The sequence below is a fragment of the Postia placenta genome, assembly GCF_002117355.1.
Source record: "Postia placenta MAD-698-R-SB12 unplaced genomic scaffold POSPLAscaffold_2, whole genome shotgun sequence".
Taxonomy (NCBI): Eukaryota; Fungi; Basidiomycota; class Agaricomycetes; order Polyporales; family Adustoporiaceae; genus Rhodonia; species Rhodonia placenta.
In genome coordinates this window covers 2,449,372-2,468,908 of record NW_020169833.1, presented here as the reverse complement: position 1 = coordinate 2,468,908, position 19,537 = coordinate 2,449,372, and the positions used below count along the sequence as shown (strand labels likewise).

Below are 19,537 nucleotides of genomic sequence, written 5' to 3'. Positions count from 1 at the left end.
TGACGGAGGGTGTTACTGCATTTGGCATCAGGACTACAACTCTACTGTAATGCTGCATCTTGTGGTTTAATTACTCGATCGCTTGTGACATTTAGTATCGCAATTCTGTGGACTCACCCCATGTCAAGGGTGTCCATTGTGCCCAACATTCTGCATGCTATTCTAAACAACCTGCGACAACCTGTGTCAGAGCAACGCCGAGTCAGTTAGATTGATTCAGGTTGACAGCCGAGGTTGACTCATTCCAACGCATTGAAATACCAAAGTCGACGACGGGACGCTTTGAGGCTGAGCACGCTTCGTAGTACCCTCTCCTATACTGCCCACGGTCACCATGACCACACTTCGGACCTTTCAGACCGAGATCGACGAGATACAGCATCGCGAGATTGCCCGCCAGAGAACACACGTCCCTGTCGAGAAAGTGAAGGACAAAGATGTCAAGAGGACCGGCGCCAAGGTCATACAACAAGCTGCAGACAAAGTCACAGACACGCAGACAAGCCTGAGCTCGGCTGAGCTTTCAGACGTCGACGAACGAATACAAGTGAATTCTAGCTGCTTTCTCTACATAACATAGCGCTCATTATGACCAGGACTTGCTTCTGTCTAGTAACACTTCAAATCATGAGCGAGCACACGATATTATCGCCTCGGTGTTGACTCGAAATCGAGGGGAATATATCCTTCGAATAGGTGCACATCCGCCACACACGAAACTGTTCTCAGGCGAACCCGCTTCAGATAACAAAGGCTGGCGTGGGACTTCACGCACAGAGGACGAGGTAGCGATGCTCAAGCAAGCCATTAGCCAAATCGTTGAAGAGGTCGGCGGGAAGGTCTGTGTCTTGACGGCTACGGTTGTAGTGCCACTTTCACTCACTATTTCGCAAGACTACAATACTAGTCGAGTCGCTAAAGGACTATCCACGAGCAATCCTTCTACTACGATTACCTCCAGCAGACGTCTCTTCAACGCCGGAGGTCCGCTGTGCTGTCGTGGGGAATGTGGATAGTGGAAAGTCGACAACATTGGGCGTTCTGACACGAGGTACGCTCCTTATATGTCATTAGATCCGACGTTTGACTTCAGTAGGCACCTTGGACGATGGTCGAGGTCGTGCTCGCGTTAGCTTGTTCCGGCATAAGCATGAGATTGAAAGTGGACGAACGTCAAGTGTAGGAATGGAGGTGTGTTTATCTATTACGCTAGTGTGTCCTGCCCCGCATCGAGACACGAGACCAGATTTTGGGCTTCGGGCCATCAGGCACACCTATACTCCCGGCAACAGCGCATTCAAACGAGCCCGATGTAATCAGGCGCGAAAAGATGGGCTGGGACGAGATTACTGCACAAGCATCGAAGATTGTTTCCTTCATTGGTATGCCCAGTCGTTCGATGCCCGTTGATATCAGCATGAACCCCCCTTCCCTTCTCTAACAAATTACAGACCTTGCAGGTCACGAACGATATCTGAAGACAACATTATACGGCCTGACATCCGGCTCGCCTTCATGCGTCATTCTCATTGTTGGTGCTAATGCCGGCTTGATTGGTATGTCGAAGGAGCATCTTGCGATAGCATTAGCCTTGAGCGTTCCTGTCGTTGTGTGCGTCACGAAGGTGACATATCTTGGCATTGAGTGGATACACTATGTTTGACAGAGCGACGATTAGGTCGACATGACACCCCCGAATGTTCTCGCGAAGACGATTGAGCAGGTTTCGAAGATTATGAGGAGCCCGGGTTGTCGGTACGTGCGGTTATATTCCCAGCCTGCATTTCTGATTCCCGAATTTATCGTCAAATCTGAAAGTAAAACACCTGTATTCGTCAAGTCAGTGGAGACTGCAGTAGAAGTGTCACAGGTGTTCGCTATGGAACGGTGGGTTGTCAGGGTATAGTTGTCGCATGAGAAGATGAAATTTGACACAATACGCTGCCAGATTATGCCCTGTGTTCCAGCTATCTAATGTTACAGGAGAGGGCCTCGACTATGTGAGCGCATACAGCCGGCGAAGCATGGAGCATCGTTGACCGGCATTCAGTTGCGAACGTTCCTGAACCTCTTGCCTGCCAGCGAGAACGATAGCGAGAAGTTCGCCGTCGATCAGCCATTAGAGGTAACAGTGTTCATCCCTTACTCTATAGAAACGCGCTGACAGCTGGGGTTGTGATATCATCAGTATTCCGTCACTGAAGTGTGGTCAGTTGTTATTCAGTTGATTATCTAGCAGGGCGTGTGTTCCTCATCTCGGTGTATTCCGTTGGTTTTGAAGGTCTGTTCCATACGTGGGCACGGTGGTCGATGGCATCCTCAATAGTGGGTCCCTGAAGACCGGTGACGCCGTCTTACTCGGCCCCGATGCCAATGGCAACTATCAGACCACTGTCGTCAAGAGCATCCAGCGAAAGCGGTCAGGATGAAATTCAGTACCAGACGAAACCTACGCGAGAATGCTCACTGTGCTCGCTGTTGGTCTACTAGGGCTCCAGTAAACAGCGCAGAAGCAGGACAGTGCGTGTCCCTCGCCTTGAAGCGCGTGCGAAAAGCTGCAGTTCGTAAAGGCATGGTGCTCGTACACAAGTCGGAGACGCCGCCAAGAGGCAAGGAACTATCCTGCTGTCACTCGTTTTGATATATCATAATGCTTTTGCATCTAGCTATCCGGAAATTCCAGGGTCAGGTCCTCATTCTGTAGTGAGCACCTCGAAAGTTCTCAACGTTGGACTGTCGCTGATATCAGTCGTAGTCATAATACAACACTACAGAAGAACTATCAGGTATGCTCCCTGCTGCGCAACTCATATCCGTTCCTCGTTAATATCGAACCTAATCGTCAAGGCGATGCTTCACTGCGGCGTATGTAATCAAATATCCTTTGCACGACCCCTCGCTGACCCTGTTATTCTTGATTGCCGATCTACAGGCTGTCCGCCAGACTGTTCGCATCCTCGAGATGGACCATCCGCAGGGCATCCTGCGTACAGGAGACAGGGCAACTGTCACTTTTGAGTTCATTGCGCATCCTGAATTCATAAAGGAAGGTATGAAGCTGTTATTTAGAGAGGGGAAGACGAAGGTGCGCATAACGCAATCTATCATTCACCGCCCATCTCTGAATGGCTGACATGATGTCTAGGGGCTCGGCGTCATTACGAAGTTACTATGAACCTAGGATGAAACTCTAATATGTTGTATTCGGAGGCGGTGGATTGTCACGGTGTGCCTATCGTGGCACATCTGTGATTAGTGTATTGTACGATATTGGGGGGATCTTCTACTAGTTCACTTGACTAGTGTCATTGATCACCTCATTGCAATTCAACGAACATGCCAAGTGAACTCATGCACTCCCTTATCATCTGGATATGTCTTTTGAGCGGACCCATCGGTCTACTGAGATACTCAGCTCACACTTTCGCAGTCTTAACCGCTGCTTGCGCCCACTCTTTACCGCATGGCAGCATCTACAATTCTGCATGATCCTACTGCTGTTTCCAAAATGCCCGGTCTTGTAGTCGCCATTCGTTCAGATATTCAGTTTGAGGATGTTCAATCTGCATATGGTCATACATCGAGATACACTGCCGCTTTCCTCTGATCTCGTTGACGCACTGAACCACGGGATTGTGGATCGTGGTCAAGTTATGCTGTCTTCAGTTCTAATTTTAATTTTCAACTTGAGAACCGAGCTGTACCCGAGTAAGGCCAAGTCCGGGGACGCGGCAGTCTCAGGCCACCGGCCGCGGAGTCGGGTCTCCCTGATGCTCCCACCTCTGCGTCCCCCGCCACAATTTCTTCCACATTTCTGAACAAAGCCGCCACTACGTTAGGTAGTGGGATATCATGGGATTCTGAGAAAGCGTCCGGAGCGTGACAGAGGTATGCTGCGCGTCATCTCAAAGCACCGCCTTATTCTCACTCAGGAGGATATTAGGATCGGCCTCTTTGTCGTATTGTGCTGCTGACTCCTTTCCTAATCATCCGTAGGACCAAGTATAGGTTGTTTCCCAATAGTAGGGTTGGGCCACACAGTTTCAGTGGGCGCATCGATTGAACTCTGTCACTGGATAACGTGGACCGGAGCATATCGTCATGTCTGAGCGCACCGTGTCCAACCTTCACGAACACGCTCTCAGACAGGTCCAGTCCTCAGGCGATCTCCCCCAAACCGAGCCACCAGCTCGACCAGCTCGCTCAAGCCTCCACGGCAGTCCCACCATGAACAATCCAACTGGCCGGGCGTCAAGCGGCATCCGGGGTGCGCAATCTGAGCGGCTTCGCATGCCACTGAGCCCTGGATCCATGTCGTCTTCCCCCATTGCTATGCCTGAGCCTGCCCGTGCTCGTCCCCAGAGTCCTCCGCTACCATGGGATCTGTCTCGTGTGAACACTGCAGCCCCGATTGATGCGCGACCAGAGGCCGGTGGCCCAGACAGCGAGCCACGATCCATGCTCTACACAGTCTTGGAGCTGATAGGGTACTCAGGTGCAAACGCAAAGGCACGCAGGGAGACGTTGTCGCTGATATGGAATTTGGCGTTCAATCTGGCGCAGGTGTGTTTCGTCCATCATTGCCTCCCCCAGTACTGAACCACATATCAATATCCAGTTTGTCATTATTGTAACCCTGCTAGCCTACTCATCCCACCATGAAAGTCCCACGAAGCCCGGATTGTCTGAGTGGCGTGCTTGTGAGAGACCACTAGGTGTATGGGACTCGATCTGGTTGATCCGAGTGGCATTGGGTACTTGGCTGTCATACTGGGGCTACAAAAGGGACCGACGAGCACGAGCACTGTGAGTACATGCAAACTCTTATCTAGAATGCTGTTGACATACCGCCGTCAAAAGCCAAGAGCAGCGGGAGAGGACTGGCGATATTGAGTCCCCCATCCATCATACGGTTGGAATGAACGGGAGACCAGCGCCGCCACACAGACCTCCCCCGCGTCCTATGAGGCCTGGTGGCTCTCCTGGGCATACTCACGATGCTAGTCCCCCGACAATCCAGCCTCCACCTCTCCCACATTCAAATGCTTACTCTCGGTATGTCTTGTACGGCTCTATCTACGATCGTGGAGCTGACTGTGTTCAGACTGTCTCTGCTGGCCACGTTCATGTCCCTCGCGTGGTTCCTGACTGCTCACATTCTCGAGTACACCTCTGTCAACAGCTGCCGGTACTCTTCGCCCCATCTGTGGTGGCTCACGTTCGGTATCCTTTGCATTCTGTACCTGATGATCCTGGAGATCTTCCTGCTTGGACTGCTTGTCTTTGTCTTCGGACCTGTCATTTACGTATGTCTCCATTCTCAACTGGTTGCCTCTGACCCTAATCGCGCACATTCCCATACCAGTTGCTGTGGACTGTCATCCTGCTGTGCCTGGGCAGACACCCTCTCCAAAACCCACATTACATCAAGCCCGAGATCGGCAAGCTGCCTAAGTCTATCGTCGACCAGATTCCCCTTGTGCTCTACATCCCTACACCACCAGAGGATGCTGACAATCCCAAGTCCCCGATCCCTGTTCCGTCGCCGTCCTACTCGTACCCACCGAAACGCTCCAGCACAGCCGCGCCGCCTAAACGCCGATTCGCGTTCCTTCGGAAAATGAAAGGCCGGAAGGACAAGACCAAGGGCAGCACCGGTGTATCCGGGTCCAGCGAGAAGGATGCGAAACCGCACGATAAGCACAAGCGCGCGGCTGCGAACCCGGAAAAGTTGACATGGGAGGACAACTGGGAGCCGGGTGAGTATCCATTCGTGCGGCTCGAAGGGAACCGTGCCGTGTGCGCGATCTGCTTGCTGGATTTTGAGGAGCCGCAGAGGACGGGCGAGTCGACTGAGGCCGAGAAGAAATCGGAAAGTTTTGCGGCGGGACCCGACAGTGCCCCTGCTCAGGCGGTACAAGAAGTGCGAGTGGACGAGGTGACGCAGGAGGACAGAAATCGCCTACATCTAGACGACGCAGGGGAAGGTGCGCAGCCGTTGCGGCTACTGCCCTGCGGACATGTCTTCCATGTAAGTTCTGGCAGCCACTGATACGGGTGTGTTGGTGCTGATCTCGTTTGTAGCAAACATGCGTGGACCCATGGTTGATCGACGTATCGGGGCGATGCCCGACGTGCCAACGTCCGGTGGAATTGCCGAATGGACAGGGTAAGAAAGGCCAACGAGGGCCACGGACATAGTTTCACTGGACTTTTTTGTTCCATCGTCTTGCTCTTTGTCACTAACCTGCCTGTCGTTCGTTATTTATTTGATTCAAGTGTATCCCGATCCGCGTCTCCCGATACTCGCCCGCTTTTGCTGTACTGTCATGAATTGCCACCTCCGCTCCTTAGGTGTACAAATACGCTGTCCTATTCTTGTACTGTTGCCATGAAAATAGCTCTCGCATCACTCGTTGTAACCTATAAATCCAACAACAGTGATATACATCTGGGTGGCAAGCACCAGTATTAGCGGCAGCGATATAAAGCCGCAAATGTGACGTCGAGCTGGCAGTACCCCGATGTGAATACTAACACACTTATGTGTTCCACCCATGCGCTGTCTGGTTCGGGCTGCCCCAGCCTGGCCCACTGCTGCCCTGGCCTGCGCTCGGACCGCCCCAACCAGCGCCGCCCGCTGGGGGACTCCCCGAGCCCCAGCCACCGCCACCACCACCACCACCACCACCACCACTGCCTCCTGTGCCCGATGGGCTACCCCAATTAGCACCTCCCGCAGCGCGCGCAGGGCTACCGTTAGCCCACCCACCCGCGGCGGGGGCTGCCGGCGTCTGCCACCCCACGGCCTGCGCGTTGTTTCCGGGGCTTGAGCTCCAGTTCGCTCCCCCACCATTGGCATTTGGGCTGTTCCACCCGCCTGCAGCTGCCGCCCCCCACGAGCTCGCGCCTCCTCCGCCGCCTGGTCGCCCACCGTTTTGCTGAGACTCGCTCGATTGGGGGAGGATGTCGAGCTCGGGCTCGGGTTTGAGGCCGAGTATGAGGTTGGCCAATTTTGTTTGTAGTTCTTGAAGACCCTGAGGATAAAGGGGTTGTGAGCGCCACAATTGTGGAACGAGTGCACAAGCGTACCTTCATGACCACCTCCTGTGGTCCGAGACTGCCGTCTGTCTCGACGTCCATATAGAACCGGTTTGGTCTTGCGTTGTAGTCAAAGGGTTGATCATCCCGAGGCGCTTCTTCTTCTTTGGCATTCTCGCTGAGGGGCCATTCGGCCTTCTCGTCTGATTCGAACCAGTACGATGTATGCCGAAGTTTGTTGTGTGGGTCGTACTCGAATGCAACTGCCGAGCATGGTGACCATTTCGCGTGTTCTTTTGCAACGCCCTGGAGCTATCAGTGAGCTTGTAATGTAGCCCAGTGTCTGCGTTGGACCAACCTTCTTCGCTATACACCGTAGTCGCAGCTCTTGTCCTTTGCGGATCTTGGCAATAAGGACAGGAGAGACGCTGGGGTCAACTTGAAGGGTTGAGCATGACAGTGAGAAGCTTGAAGCGATGAAAATCACGTACATTTTCCGACTGGGTGCCCAAAGTTCTCTGGCCGCTTCGCTAGCTCGTCTCCTCCCTCTACTTCATCATTCCAATTGTTGTCTCCTGGCCGTGGACCGCTGACATCAAGATGCATACTTGTCACATCCATAGCCACACCGTCGTGGCAGGCTACATGAAGGGTCAACTCGACAGCACAGAACTGGCACCATGACAAGCATGTGCAATCCTGCAAGGAGGGATGTCGGCTAGTGAGCCAATTTAGCAAGTCAAAGAAAGCGTACTCGAGTGTATCGCATTCCCTCGTCGCAGTTACTGCTCACGAGTGGGATCATACCTAGCCGATGGGCTATGAACTCGTCGGGCAATACGGTTGTGTTCGTCTCGATCTCTACCATGTCAATGGCTGCAAGTGATTGAGTTTACCTCCCTTAGAGGGGCTACAAAAGGGTCGTGAGTCTATACGCACCAACAGTGGGTATGTCTGCCATCATGACTCGGCGCAGAGAGTTAGCGAGGCTGAATGGGAGGATGGTTGTGTACGGAAGCTGGAGAGCACAAGGGGAGTCGGACGTACGCGAGGTCGACATTTTCAACGACAAAGTTTACATGGTCCTTCTGTAGTTCGCGAATGCGAACAATGGGCTCAGGCTCTTGTGCCATGGCGGAATAAGTTGTCGACCAGTTATGAGACTTCAGGAGGAAGAGCAGCCACAGGGCTGCTCGTTTGGATGCTACTTACATCAGCATCTCAGATTCAATTTCAACTCAACGCCCTTTGCTCAAAGCAGCTTTGTTTCCACCTGTTACATACTGGTTTGTCCTTGATATGCTCTGGCACGTTGACAAACTTTAGGGCTACATTATTGCTGGATCCCATACCAAGGAGGCAACTTGAAACCTAGGCAGTCGCCGCCGACGCCAGGCAGAACTGCAACTTATGATCTGCACCAGCAGCCTGCTCTGTAACCTTGTTCGTTCATTTTAAGGCTATTCCTCCTGCTTCAAATTTCGTCAACCGCTTACCCTTGAGATGCATCTTACACTGCTTGCATTAGCCAGCGTCTTGGGGTCTTCAGTTCGACCTTGCAGTGCAGCGTCCCAGATTGTTCTCCCTGCCGCGCTTGCATCGGAATACTCGTTGACTACTAGTACCTCTCTGCCATTTCCGACATCAACGCTCTCATCTGAAGATGCTCAGTCTTTCTTAGTCTCCTCGTGGTCCCTCAGCAAGGGCCGTGTGCAGGACGGCGCTGAGGACCTCTCTTTTGTTTCTGATCCGTATGCAAATGGTTCAAGTTCAAGCACGACTACAGCGGTCTCTGCGGCCTCTAGCACCCCAGTTCTCCAAGTCACCTACCCTGCAGGCAGCTATTCACACGACACTGGCGGCGCACAGCTCTACGCACTCTGGAATGCTTCAGCCAGCGCCCAGTTTCAGTCGATGCTTGTGACATACGAGATTGCATTTGAATCTGACTTTGACTGGGTCAAGGGTGGAAAATTACCTGGTCTCAGAGGAGGGCCCGACCCCGACGGATGCTCTGGTGGCTCACCCGCAAATGGGTCTAACTGCTTCAGCACCAGGCCAATGTGGAGAAAACAAGGAGAAGGCGAAGGTCAGCCAACTTCACCGGCTTCCGCAACCTGGACTGACGCAGTATATTGACCATCAGTATACGCGTACTTCCTTGAACCTCAAAACTTGTGTACCAACTCGAACTTCCGCTGTAACTCGGAGGACTATGGGACAAGCATAGACCGTGGTTCCTTCACTTTCCAGGCTGGACAGTAAGCAACTCATCAAGATTCGAATGGCCTCGATTTATCGCAATGATTCCGATTAGATGGAGCCAAATTACAATGCTCGTACGCCTAAACGACCCTCCGGAAGCCGCCAATGGGCAAGTCGCACTCTAGTGAGTACATCCATTATAACGGCATCGGATATGACACGAGCCCAACAGCTATAACAACGTAAAGGCTGTCGATCAGCGAAACCTGCAATATCGTAGTAATCCTGACGTTAACATTGGTGGCCTCTACTTCTCGTACGTATTCATTGTTCATCTGCTTCCCTTACTCTGCACTTGAATCCTGAGTCTGGACGTTCCCCAGAACATTCTTCGGAGGTTAGCGCTTCAGCCCCTAAGTTGCTCCACAAACCATCCTATTGACAATATATGTTTGATGTGCAGGAAGTAACACCTCATGGGCTACACCGGAAACCGTGCACACATACTTCCGTAATTTCCAGATCTGGGCCAGCACCGCTCCCTCAAACATCACGGCAGCAACGTCGGGCGCGCGGTGTATGCGTGTGAACATATGGCCCATTGTGATTGTGTCGTTTTGGGCGGTCCTCGGAATACTTGGTAAGCTTGCGCACTACGTCGAGCTTTGACACGAAGAATGCATGTATGGGTGTTTGTGGTACTATCTTATGCGCGCCCCGGTGATTGGACCGCTCCGTCGGCCATCCTTGTGTGACCATCCATCTACGTGTTAGCAGACAGCCATACGCTTGCTAGATGTGGAGGTTATCGTTGGCAAACCGACCATGTGTATTTGCTTTGCTTCGCGCTTATCATGTGCGTTGCTCGTCACACGCATCCTTATGGAGCAAGCCACAGCTTCAGCGCCGCAGAGCATTGGTGCACAAGGCTCTTTGATGGGAGGCGTTACGCGTAGTGTTGTTCAGGGCCCAGAGCCCTAGTTTGGGCCGGGCTTTTGGCGGTTCGGCCGGGCTTCAAAGTCGAGCCGCTCCCGAGGCCGGGTCGGGGCTCGGCTCGGGCTGAGCTTGTTTGTGTGGTGCATGTGCGAGTAAGCAATGTCGTTTGTCCCTCTCTTGTGCCGCGGTACTCCTGTGTCATGTTTGCGGGACTAGATCGGATCAGATGAGGATGTTTCCCAGGGGATCAGGCTGAGACTCTCAATAATGAACGGCTAGGGTGATCATAGACGCCCGTCATGGACCCAACGTTGCGCCCCCACAAGAATGAGGATCTCAGATTCATTTCAACTTGAACGTTCGTGCCCTTTGTGAGTACAGTCTGCATTTGAGTTTGTTGTCAGATTGCCCAGGAATGCATGGACCATCTTACTCCTCCAGACCGACTGACGACTCAATGGACTTGCGATGCGTTACATCGCCATCATAAGGCTCCCTACGATGCTATGATCTAGTACAATGCGGCTAGAACTCAGAGCCGCAAGGGCCGGGCGAAGTGCCAAGACAATAACTTTGATCTGACCGCGAGGGCAGTGTATTCTGCGGCTTCACGCAAGGACAAAAGGGCAGTATTGTACAAGTGCCATGTGCGTACCCATTCTTTCTACACCCTTCCGGTTTCGTCACCTCAGAGATGGCGTTCGAGTCCCTCGTCTTCATGAGCCTTTTGGCCTTTGCTATCTCGTGTAATGCTGCTACGACTGCTTCCCCCTCCGCGATTGCATCCAGTTACTCGCTAACGACCAGTACCTCTCTGCCGTTCCCGACTGCTACGCTATCCTCTTCCTCTGCCGAGTCGTACATGAAGTCCTCGTGGCCTCTCAATGACGACAAGATAGATTTCGGTGCTGACGACCTCTCCTTTGTGTCCGATCCTTTCCCGGACAGCTCCTCGGACTCGAATTCGCCTGTCCTGCAAGTCACCTACCCTGCAGGCAGCTACTCTCATGGCACAGGTGGTGCCCAGTTTACGGCACTTTGGAATCCTTCAAGTGGCGACAAGGTTAGTTGCCACAGTCTAGTCGAAACAGTCGGTGGCATACTCAAAATCTTATGCAGTTCAAATCGATGCTCCTGACCTACGAGCTCGCGTTTGACACCGACTTCGACTTCGTCAAGGGCGGCAAGCTGCCCGGCATCAGAGGTGGCCCGGAAGAGAATTGGTGTTCCGGTGGTAATGTCGCGAATGGTTCTAACTGCTTTAGCAGTAGGGTGATGTGGAGAACGGACGGAGAGGGCGAAGGTTAGCATTCGTCCTGACTACTCCCCATAGTCGAGCCTGACGCTTGTTGTAAATACAGTGTACTCATACTTCCTGCTGCCCGACGGCTTGTGTGACAACAGTAACTACATCTGTAACCAGGACAATTACGGCACAAGCATTGACCGTGGTTCCTTCAGCTTTGTGACTGGACAGTGCGTCTCCTCTCGCTGATCCTTATTGCTAGAGTTTAAAGAAGCATTTTGTCTCAGGTGGAACCGCGTCACAATGCTTGTTCGCTTGAACGATCCTGTTGACACTGCCAATGGTCAAGTGCAACTTTAGTGAGTGTACTCATAAATGACAATGTCGAGCCAGCATCTAAAGAATCACAGCTACAATAACGTGGAGGCCATCGACCAGAGTATTCTGCAGTATCGCAATAGCTCCAAAGTCTACATCAGCGGCTTCTACTTCTCGTACGCTCCCATATGCCTATTAACCATCCCAAACATCGTTTGACTGCTTTGCCATTATCACCCATCAGGACGTTCTTCGGAGGTCAGTTGCCAAAAGCTTCAGAGGTCAGTTTGACCGAGATACTCATGAGATCTTCGTTCTGCAGGGAGCGACTCGTCTTGGGCGACGCCTAATGAAGTACACACGTATTTCCGCAACGTCCAGATGTGGGCTAGCACAGAGGCCGCCTAAGCTGGCACTAACAGACTGCAATGCGCTGTGTCCGCTTCCTGGTATTCTGGTCACCTCGCCGTATTAGGCACGAGGGGAAGTGCAAGGAACAGCCTTTAGGGTGCTGTTTTTTTTCTTTGCTATAACTTATGTGGTATATGGTATGCACCTATACTCTGCTATCCATCACTAGTATGTTGTCTATTCGATCTGATCCGAGTTTGCTTCGTGACCGTGATGCCATGTACTGTACATCGAATAGTAACGTCATTCGTTCTCATTCATGGCGGTCCGGGCGTGTGTAAACGGCGTGTGCGGGCGCCGCATTGTACTTCTCTCTTTGTCAACTCAACACCCTCCGACTCGGTGTTTTCAGCCACCTGCAATTAGCTCGATCGAAATATCGTCCGGGTAAAGTAGAATGGTTGGCCCTGCGATTTCTAGGATCAAACCACGACAAAGTACAGGATAGGCGTTGTGGCAGGTATGATCCAATGAGGGGATCTGGGAAAGTCATGTAGCCGGCAGTCATGCGCGTCTCGTAAGCGTTCCTGTCGACGCGTCCTTTGCCGAACGTGATACGACGGACGACCACTCCAGGAAATGCATAAGCTGGCAAAGCTTTCTTTCTCTCCGCGACGCTCTGTGCGCCGCAAGCTCTTGCTCTCTTGTCAGACCTACTCCTTGCAATAATTACACGCGGTGGCTGATCTCGTATGCTCAAAATGGCTCAAATCCACCGGACAACCGCCCTCACGCGGTCGCTGACCCGTTCGCTCGCGTCGCTCAACCATGCCCCGCCAGCCGGGAAAAGGTGCGTTTGGGTAGAATGTCATTTTCTGCAACCCCGAAACTGAGCTCCTCGCCTTGCGCTAGTCCAACAGGTATGTGGGTGCATTAGAGGCATTCCGTTCCGAAGGTGATGTGGTCGTGCAGCGATCGTCATGCTCAATATGGGCGGGCCATCTACGGTACGCCCCCCTATTCTGAAAGTATTTCTACAACGTTCGCAAACGTGTTTTAGGTCCCAGAGACGCACGACTTCCTCAAAAACCTTTTCTCCGACAGTGACCTCATACCTCTGCCCTTCCAGTCCATCCTCGCGCCCCTGATCGCGCGTAGACGGACACCCCAGATCGAGCAGCAGTACACCGACATTGGCGGTGGCTCTCCCATTCTGCGTTACACGAACCTGCAGGGTGAGCGCATGGCTGCGCTACTGGACGAACTGCACCCGGCAACCGCACCACACAAGCACTACGTTGCATTCCGGTACGCGCGGCCGCTGACAGACGAGACTGCGCGGCAGATGAAAGCGGACGGCGTTCAGCGTGCTGTTGCGTTCACACAGTACCCGCAGTACAGTTGTAGCACCACGGGTAGCAGCCTGAACGAACTGTACAGGCGAGGCAAGGCGGGCGAGATGGGTGACGTCGAGTGGAGCGTGATCGACCGGTGGGGGACGCACCCTGGATTCGTTGAGGTATGTGTGCGACTGTCTTTGGCGAAGTTCCTCATTCAATCGGTTCACAGGCTGTCGCCCAAAATATTGAACGCGCACTGGCCCAGTTCTCCGAGTCGACGCGCGCCGAGACGGTGCTGCTGTTTTCTGCACATTCGCTGCCGATGTCCGTCGTGAACCGCGGAGACCCATACGTCCTCGAGGTCTCGGCATCGGTCGCGAAGGTAATGGAGCGCCTCAAGCATGCGAATCCGTACCGGCTTGTGTGGCAATCACAAGTTGGGCCGTCCGCGTGGATGGGCATGCAGACGAACGAGGCGCTCAAGGGGCTCGCGCGGTTAGGACGGAAGCAGGTGGTGCTGGTGCCTATTGCATTCACGAGCGACCATATCGAGACGCTGTACGAGCTAGACCTGGAATACATGAAAGAGGCAAAAGAGGTACGCGGCATGCTCCATGTCTGACGTCGTCGTGGGCTGATAGCGATTGGCGCGCACAGCACGGGATGGAGATACATCGAGCAGAGTCGCTGAACGACTCGCCGGTGTTCATTCGGGCGCTGGCGGACATGGCGGCAGCACATTTGCGGGACGGGCTGGCGGGGTCGGCGGGGCACACAAGCGTACAGTTGGGTCTGCGGTGTCCGGGCTGCACGAACGCGACGTGCGGCCAACAAAAGGCCTGGTTCGCGCGTGGGGGGCGCTAGGGCGGGCATCGATGGGCTATACGACATAAACGCTGCTGTGACAGAGTATGGAATTGTGGTAGTCTGGGTGAGGTTTGAGTTTCGATGTACGTCGTGCAAGCTTGGAAGCATGGTCACGGACATGGGCTAATCTGGGCGGGCACAATACATGCTGTGAGACGGTGTGAACGAGAACAGACAGGGGGTGGCTCTGCGGATTCAGGAGACCAGCCTTGCGCGGCTGCGAGTGTCCTGATTCTGGCCCGAGCGCGTCGCGGGATTAGCGTGCCGCAATTATCGTATCGTCCGACGATGTCACGCCAGCTTTTGGATCAGGACTTCCATCTCCAATGGGTTGCAGAGACTTTGCAGTGCCATCCTGCTTTCGGCAGCAGCTACACCGCTATAAGGACACCGCGCTCTATATGCGCGACCCACTTTCTTCCCTGCCTCGGCCAATCCTGCAGATACGGTCGTCCTGAGTTTGATCGCAGAATTCCGTAGCTCACTGTCAGACTGCTCTGTTCCTCTTGTTCCACAATGGCTACTACTGCAATCTCTTCGCCGGGGAAAGTGCTCCTCGCTGGTGGATATCTCGTGCTAGACCCCGCATACTCGGGCGTAGTGGTGTCGACGAGTGCGCGATTCTACACGGTTGTCCAAGATCTCGACGAAGCGACGACGGTCGCACGCGCAAAGGCGGACCGCCCGATTGAGATTCGCGTGCGATCGCCTCAGTTCGTTAATGCGGCATACACCTACTTGGTGTCCTTCGACGTCGACGGGGTGCACGTAGAGCAGGTTGCAGATAGGTGAGGGTCATTGTTCAGTGTCCGGCTTTAACTGACGTCCTGCAGCGCGTCCGCGTCGTTCACGAAGAACAAGTTCGTACATCTCGCGCTGCAGCGTACGATCGCACTCGCCATAGAGGCAAGAGGGGCGGGGACTTTGCAGAACAGACTGGGTTACGGCCTAGACATCACCATTGTTGGAGACAATGACTTCTACTCTCAGAGAGCACAGGTCGCTACATTCCACAATCGCGCGTGCAGCTGCTCATGACCGCCGTTACACATTCTAGCTGACCTCAAGGAACCTTCCGCCGACGCTTGCTTCACTCTCCCAGCTACCCCCCTTCAACCACACCGGCGTGCGCCTCCCGGAAGTGCACAAAACAGGCCTCGGCTCCTCCGCAGCTCTCATAACCTCCCTCGTGTCCAGCCTGCTCGTGCACCTCGGCGTTGTCGCACGCGATTCATTCGACAACGACGCAGAAGGCGGTACCGCTTCTGCAAGCGAAGGACGCCGGCTTGCGCACAACCTCGCGCAGTACGTACACTGTCTCGCACAGGGCAAGGTCGGCAGCGGCTTCGACGTCTCCGCAGCAGTCTTTGGCAGTCAACTGTACACGCGCTTCGACCCCGTTGTGTTGGGATCATTGATGAAGGATGAGTCGGTGAGTTCAGACACAAATTGTTCCGCGATGCTTCTAGTGGCCAATCGCGCGTCGCTTAGACAAACGAGGCGCTCCTGCCCGTCATCTCGCCGTCGAACACAGCATGGAACTATCGCGTAGAGCCGTTCAAGCTACCCCCGTTGACACGGCTGATGCTTGCGGATGTGGACGCGGGCAGCGACACGCCGTCACTAGTGGGGAAGGTGCTGAAATGGCGCAAAGAGGCCGCCACAGCAGGTGCGTGTTCGCCGCCGCTTCGCCCTCGGTAGTAAATTTGATTCCCGATGACCAGCAAACGCGCATTGGGACGCGTTGGATAAGGTGAACCACGCGCTTAGCGAGACGCTCCTCAAGCTATCAGAAATGCATGCGCGAGACGCCACAGCGTATGCCAAGGCCGTCAAGTATCTCTCGACCCTGCAGAGCGTACAGGTGCGTGATCTACCCATGCGCACCGCCTTTGGCGCCCTTTTCATGCCTAGCATCTTGATCAGTGGCTGGCGATCAACCCGAACATACCACCCGCGACGCAAGAAATGATAGACATCTTCGCGGAGGCACATCGCCTGTCCGAAGTACGTGTACGCGACATGTGGATGTCCTGTGACACTGACCATCTTCCATGACGCCTGCCTACAGGACGTGCGAGCCAAGATGCGCGAAATGGGCAAGCTGTCTGGCGTCCCGATAGAGCCACCGGAGCAAACTGAGCTACTCGATGCGTGCATGTCGGGTGCTGGTGTTATCGGTGGCGGTGTCCCTGGAGGTCAGCCCTCTCCATTCCGTTCCTGCAGACCACTCGGTGACGTGCAACTCCGACTGACATTCTCTAACTGGCAGCTGGCGGCTACGACGCGATCTGGCTTCTTGTACTCGACCCGACAAATTGTCCGCCGCAGGAACTACCCTCAAGCCGCATCGAAGGTGTGTGGGCCAGCTGGAAAGGGCTTGATGTCTCCCCGCTGTCTGCATCCGAGAGCGTTGCCAAGGGTGTGCGACTTGAGACTGTCGACCAAGTCAATGGGCTGAGACAACTCCTCGATGCACCATGGTGAAGAAGCAAGAGAAAACAATTAGATGATGTACATAGATATATACCATGCATGCAAAGTGTTGTAGTCCCAGGGTAAATATGCTGTCCATGTGTGATTTAACTAACTTCAGAGTCCGAATGAAGATATGTGTCGATAAAACCGACGGCGACGGCGTGTCATGCACAAATGCGTGCACCGCCCTCAGGCGTCCACACTTTCCCAAGGGCGAGCCACAGCGAGATAACCATCACAATCACACCAAAAGAGGCACACACGAGGGCGGGCCATCTGCCTCGGGAGTACCATTTTGGACCAAGGTCTGCAAGACGCAGATAGCATGCTGCAGGGAATATGAAGGCGAGAGCGGTGGCTGACGCGCCGCCAGTAATCTCTAGCATCACACCGAGGTCACAGGTGATGAGCGCGACTAGGTATGGACACAAAAATAAGGTCATGAATGACAGGAATAGACATGCGCTTACTGATCATGGAGGAGCAGAGGATGGCTGTCGTGAAGAAGACATGTCGCTGTATGTTAAACGGCTCGTGTGGAAAAAAGAATTGCTCGATGACCTGTATAATTCTTGTCAGCTGGGTTGGCGAAAGACTGACGAGCAGTGCCTACTTCTCTGCAGACGAAGAGCTCAAGGGGCAGGGTAGTGAACATATTCAGCCCAAAACAAAAGCGGGCTACGTTGATCACTGTGTCGTTCTATTGGGCGCATCCGTTTTCAATATGTTGTTTTCCAAGAAGAGTAGACGTACGCACGCCTGCAAAGTTGTTCAAAATATTTCCCTGCGTCTTGTTCGTGAACACCAAGTACGCTGAGATGGCCAACGTGCAACATGCAACGAGCGACATCGCCGTCGAGATGTGCGTCACCTTCGCGAAGCGGTCAAGCGTCGGCGTGCGCAGGCTGCCGTATATCAGGAGCGAGTTGTGGTGGCACACGAATGCGAAGCTGATCACGCCGATCGCCTGGAACACGCCGGGTCCGAGCACCGTGAACCGCTGAGTGGGATCACCCTTGAGCTCGGGTGGTACGCGCGGACTCTCGATAAGCACGGAGGCGACAATTGTGATCATGCCGAAGAGAGCGAGAAGCGAAGCGCGTGCAAGCTTGTCGATCGAACGATGCAGCGAGAGCGGGTACGACACACAGACAGTACAGAGCGCGATGACGAATTGGCGCCTCGTTAGGAGCGAGAGGACAGGGACAGTGTTGAGGGTGGGAAAGATCGAGCGGATGACGTGTGGGATAGTATCGCCTGTAGGGATGGCCTTGGTTGGAGTATATTTGAGAACACGAGATGGACTTACCAATGATGATCCCAAATGCACACATCCCTACGTGGGCTTAATTGGTGTCTCGATGGCGAGAGTGGACAGGCCTCACCTCCAAATGCGAATGCGAACTGGAAGAACGAAACAGCTGCACGGCCACTCGAGCCGAAGCAGTGGTTCATGATCTCAATGTACGAGTTCCGCCCGCTCAGCTTGGCATTAATCACGATGAGACGGATGGTCCAGTCTGTAACGGCGCAAAGCACGACGAGCAGTATGATGCCAGTGACAAACCCGGCTTGCCGTATAGCGTATGGCAGGCCTAGCGATATCGAAGGAGATTAGCAATTGTCGGCGCAAAGGCATGAAGCTATGCACCAATGATACCTATGAAGCCTTGTGTCAGTTCAAGAACCCCAAGTACATCAAATATTTACCTGCGCCCAGGATTGAATTGGCCATGTTTGCAACCGAGTCGAGCATGTTGCCGCCGGCGAGCCGTTTCGCAGCAATAGCTTCCACATCTACATCATCTAGGTCGGAGTCTCTACTAGCACCTCTCTGTTGTAGCTGTAGCGTGCCATCTGGACTCCGACGTGCTGATGCAGAGTCCAGGAGCCCAACGAGGAGCGGGACAGTCTGGTCTCGAGGTGACCGAGGTGATCTCGGGTGACTTGCAGATTCTAGCTGGGCAAGGGCCGCACCGTCAAGGTCGTCTGTGTCTAATTCGTATTCTGAGATACCCGCGCGTCCCCTTAGCGCCAAGCCCACACAACATGCAAATGAACGCGACTCACGCACCGGCTTCGCGACTGTCGAACGTAGACCGGAGGGGAGGCCCAATCACCTGGACGTCCTCTTGGAAGCGGACATGCCCCGGCTTGTGTGCCGGTGAATCAGCGCTGCTGTTCAGCGAAGAGATTTCTGGTTCGTCATCGTCCAAAGCAAAGAGCACATCGTCCGACAGAAGGTCTTCTTCGGAGCGGTTGAGTAGTGGTTGTGATGCGGAGTCCTCTTGATTGCTCTCTCGCTGCCTGCTGCGACCCAACATCGTCTGCGGTAGACGCGGTGAAGGTGACAACGGAGCTAGGGCGCTGAAGGTCGAAACGTGGGACGGAAGAAGTGACGCCTAGCGATGATGAGCTTAGATGTTGCCTCGCAGCACCGTTCGGGATACCTGCGAAGGCACAGAACATACCTTTCAAGGTTGCACTACTTCGACTTCAGTGACGCGTCCTGGTCGTACTGAGAACAGAGACTCAGGCAGGTGCTCCGAATTGGTTACGAACTGGTGGCTGGCAGTTTCAGAATCGACACTTCCCAAAGGCTGTAGACAAGAGCAACCTCAGTCAAGTGATCCGACGGGCGCACGCCGTCCAATGTCCAGAATTTGGAAGTGCGTTTTTAGGACAGAAATTCACAGTTGTATGCGGTGAGCCGTTGAGCCCACAAACACGGAGAATGCACGAGAATAGGCGCTCA

At 53.8% G+C, this 19,537-nt stretch overlaps 8 protein-coding genes across 8 annotated transcripts; 6 read left to right on the top strand and 2 right to left on the bottom strand.

The window, feature by feature from the left end:
- Positions 1-334: 334 nt before the first annotated feature.
- POSPLADRAFT_1043858 (hypothetical protein) lies at positions 335-3,175 on the top strand (the record flags this gene model as incomplete). The annotated part of the gene is made up of 18 exons (XM_024478397.1): positions 335-547; positions 597-839; positions 922-1,051; positions 1,097-1,191; positions 1,247-1,382; positions 1,452-1,624; positions 1,679-1,755; positions 1,819-1,887; positions 1,949-2,000; positions 2,051-2,125; positions 2,189-2,208; positions 2,282-2,419; positions 2,491-2,609; positions 2,667-2,703; positions 2,756-2,786; positions 2,848-2,865; positions 2,933-3,085; positions 3,146-3,175. The coding sequence occupies 18 exons, from the start codon at positions 335-337 to the stop codon at positions 3,173-3,175; spliced, it is 1,809 nt and encodes a 602-aa protein (XP_024343217.1).
- A 926-nt stretch (positions 3,176-4,101) lies between these two features.
- POSPLADRAFT_1043868 (hypothetical protein) lies at positions 4,102-6,201 on the top strand (the record flags this gene model as incomplete). The annotated part of the gene is made up of 6 exons (XM_024478400.1): positions 4,102-4,563; positions 4,619-4,806; positions 4,861-5,055; positions 5,105-5,306; positions 5,366-6,031; positions 6,085-6,201. 6 exons carry the CDS (start codon positions 4,102-4,104, stop codon positions 6,199-6,201), a joined length of 1,830 nt encoding a protein of 609 aa, XP_024343216.1.
- A 341-nt stretch (positions 6,202-6,542) lies between these two features.
- Positions 6,543-8,174, bottom strand: POSPLADRAFT_1064746 (hypothetical protein; the record flags this gene model as incomplete). Its single annotated transcript, XM_024481842.1, has 7 exons — positions 6,543-7,037; positions 7,093-7,347; positions 7,400-7,479; positions 7,533-7,740; positions 7,796-7,917; positions 7,981-8,030; positions 8,089-8,174. The coding sequence occupies 7 exons, from the start codon at positions 8,172-8,174 to the stop codon at positions 6,543-6,545; spliced, it is 1,296 nt and encodes a 431-aa protein (XP_024343215.1).
- A 277-nt stretch (positions 8,175-8,451) lies between these two features.
- Positions 8,452-10,309, top strand: POSPLADRAFT_1043856 (polysaccharide lyase family 14 protein; the record flags this gene model as incomplete). The annotated part of the gene is made up of 7 exons (XM_024478396.1): positions 8,452-8,476; positions 8,609-9,130; positions 9,188-9,302; positions 9,359-9,430; positions 9,479-9,562; positions 9,714-9,809; positions 10,213-10,309. The coding sequence occupies 7 exons, from the start codon at positions 8,452-8,454 to the stop codon at positions 10,307-10,309; spliced, it is 1,011 nt and encodes a 336-aa protein (XP_024343214.1).
- Positions 10,310-10,848: 539 nt separating this feature from the next.
- Positions 10,849-12,416, top strand: POSPLADRAFT_1166429 (polysaccharide lyase family 14 protein). The gene is made up of 7 exons (XM_024487918.1): positions 10,849-11,245; positions 11,302-11,485; positions 11,544-11,658; positions 11,716-11,787; positions 11,839-11,922; positions 11,991-12,004; positions 12,069-12,416. Exons 1-7 carry the CDS (start codon positions 10,877-10,879, stop codon positions 12,152-12,154), a joined length of 924 nt encoding a protein of 307 aa, XP_024343213.1. The 5' UTR covers positions 10,849-10,876; the 3' UTR covers positions 12,155-12,416.
- A 661-nt stretch (positions 12,417-13,077) lies between these two features.
- On the top strand, positions 13,078-14,301 carry POSPLADRAFT_1130824 (hypothetical protein; the record flags this gene model as incomplete). Its single annotated transcript, XM_024483993.1, has 4 exons — positions 13,078-13,104; positions 13,158-13,616; positions 13,667-14,035; positions 14,095-14,301. 4 exons carry the CDS (start codon positions 13,078-13,080, stop codon positions 14,299-14,301), a joined length of 1,062 nt encoding a protein of 353 aa, XP_024343212.1.
- Positions 14,302-14,820: 519 nt separating this feature from the next.
- POSPLADRAFT_1043853 (hypothetical protein) lies at positions 14,821-16,791 on the top strand (the record flags this gene model as incomplete). Its single annotated transcript, XM_024478395.1, has 8 exons — positions 14,821-15,092; positions 15,138-15,303; positions 15,362-15,736; positions 15,796-15,973; positions 16,029-16,168; positions 16,219-16,311; positions 16,376-16,502; positions 16,577-16,791. 8 exons carry the CDS (start codon positions 14,821-14,823, stop codon positions 16,789-16,791), a joined length of 1,566 nt encoding a protein of 521 aa, XP_024343211.1.
- On the bottom strand, positions 16,759-19,500 carry POSPLADRAFT_1073012 (hypothetical protein). The gene is made up of 10 exons (XM_024482565.1): positions 19,254-19,500; positions 18,857-19,184; positions 18,493-18,777; positions 18,434-18,442; positions 18,168-18,377; positions 18,092-18,118; positions 17,540-18,039; positions 17,396-17,482; positions 17,253-17,343; positions 16,759-17,197 (listed from the first exon to the last, which is right to left on the bottom strand). Exons 2-10 carry the CDS (start codon positions 19,104-19,106, stop codon positions 16,947-16,949), a joined length of 1,710 nt encoding a protein of 569 aa, XP_024343210.1. The 5' UTR covers positions 19,107-19,184; positions 19,254-19,500; the 3' UTR covers positions 16,759-16,946.
- Between the last annotated feature and the right edge of the window lie 37 nt (positions 19,501-19,537).

Bases quoted from the DNA above. Each gene is read 5' to 3' on its own strand.
- POSPLADRAFT_1073012 (XM_024482565.1), bottom strand. From the start codon at position 19,106: ATGTTGGGTCGCAGCAGGCAGCGAGAGAGCAATCAAGAGGACTCCGCA. The intron at 18,040-18,091 runs GTAAGTCCATCT...CCATCCCTACAG, and splicing joins TGCATTTGGGATCATCATTG to GCGATACTATCCCACACGTC. The intron at 17,483-17,539 runs GTGCGTACGTCT...TGCGCCCAATAG, and splicing joins TTTTGAACAACTTTGCAGGC to AACGACACAGTGATCAACGT.
- POSPLADRAFT_1166429 (XM_024487918.1), top strand. From the start codon at position 10,877: ATGGCGTTCGAGTCCCTCGTCTTCATGAGCCTTTTGGCCTTTGCTATC. The intron at 11,659-11,715 runs GTGCGTCTCCTC...ATTTTGTCTCAG, and splicing joins TTCAGCTTTGTGACTGGACA to GTGGAACCGCGTCACAATGC. The intron at 11,788-11,838 runs GTGAGTGTACTC...AAAGAATCACAG, and splicing joins AATGGTCAAGTGCAACTTTA to CTACAATAACGTGGAGGCCA.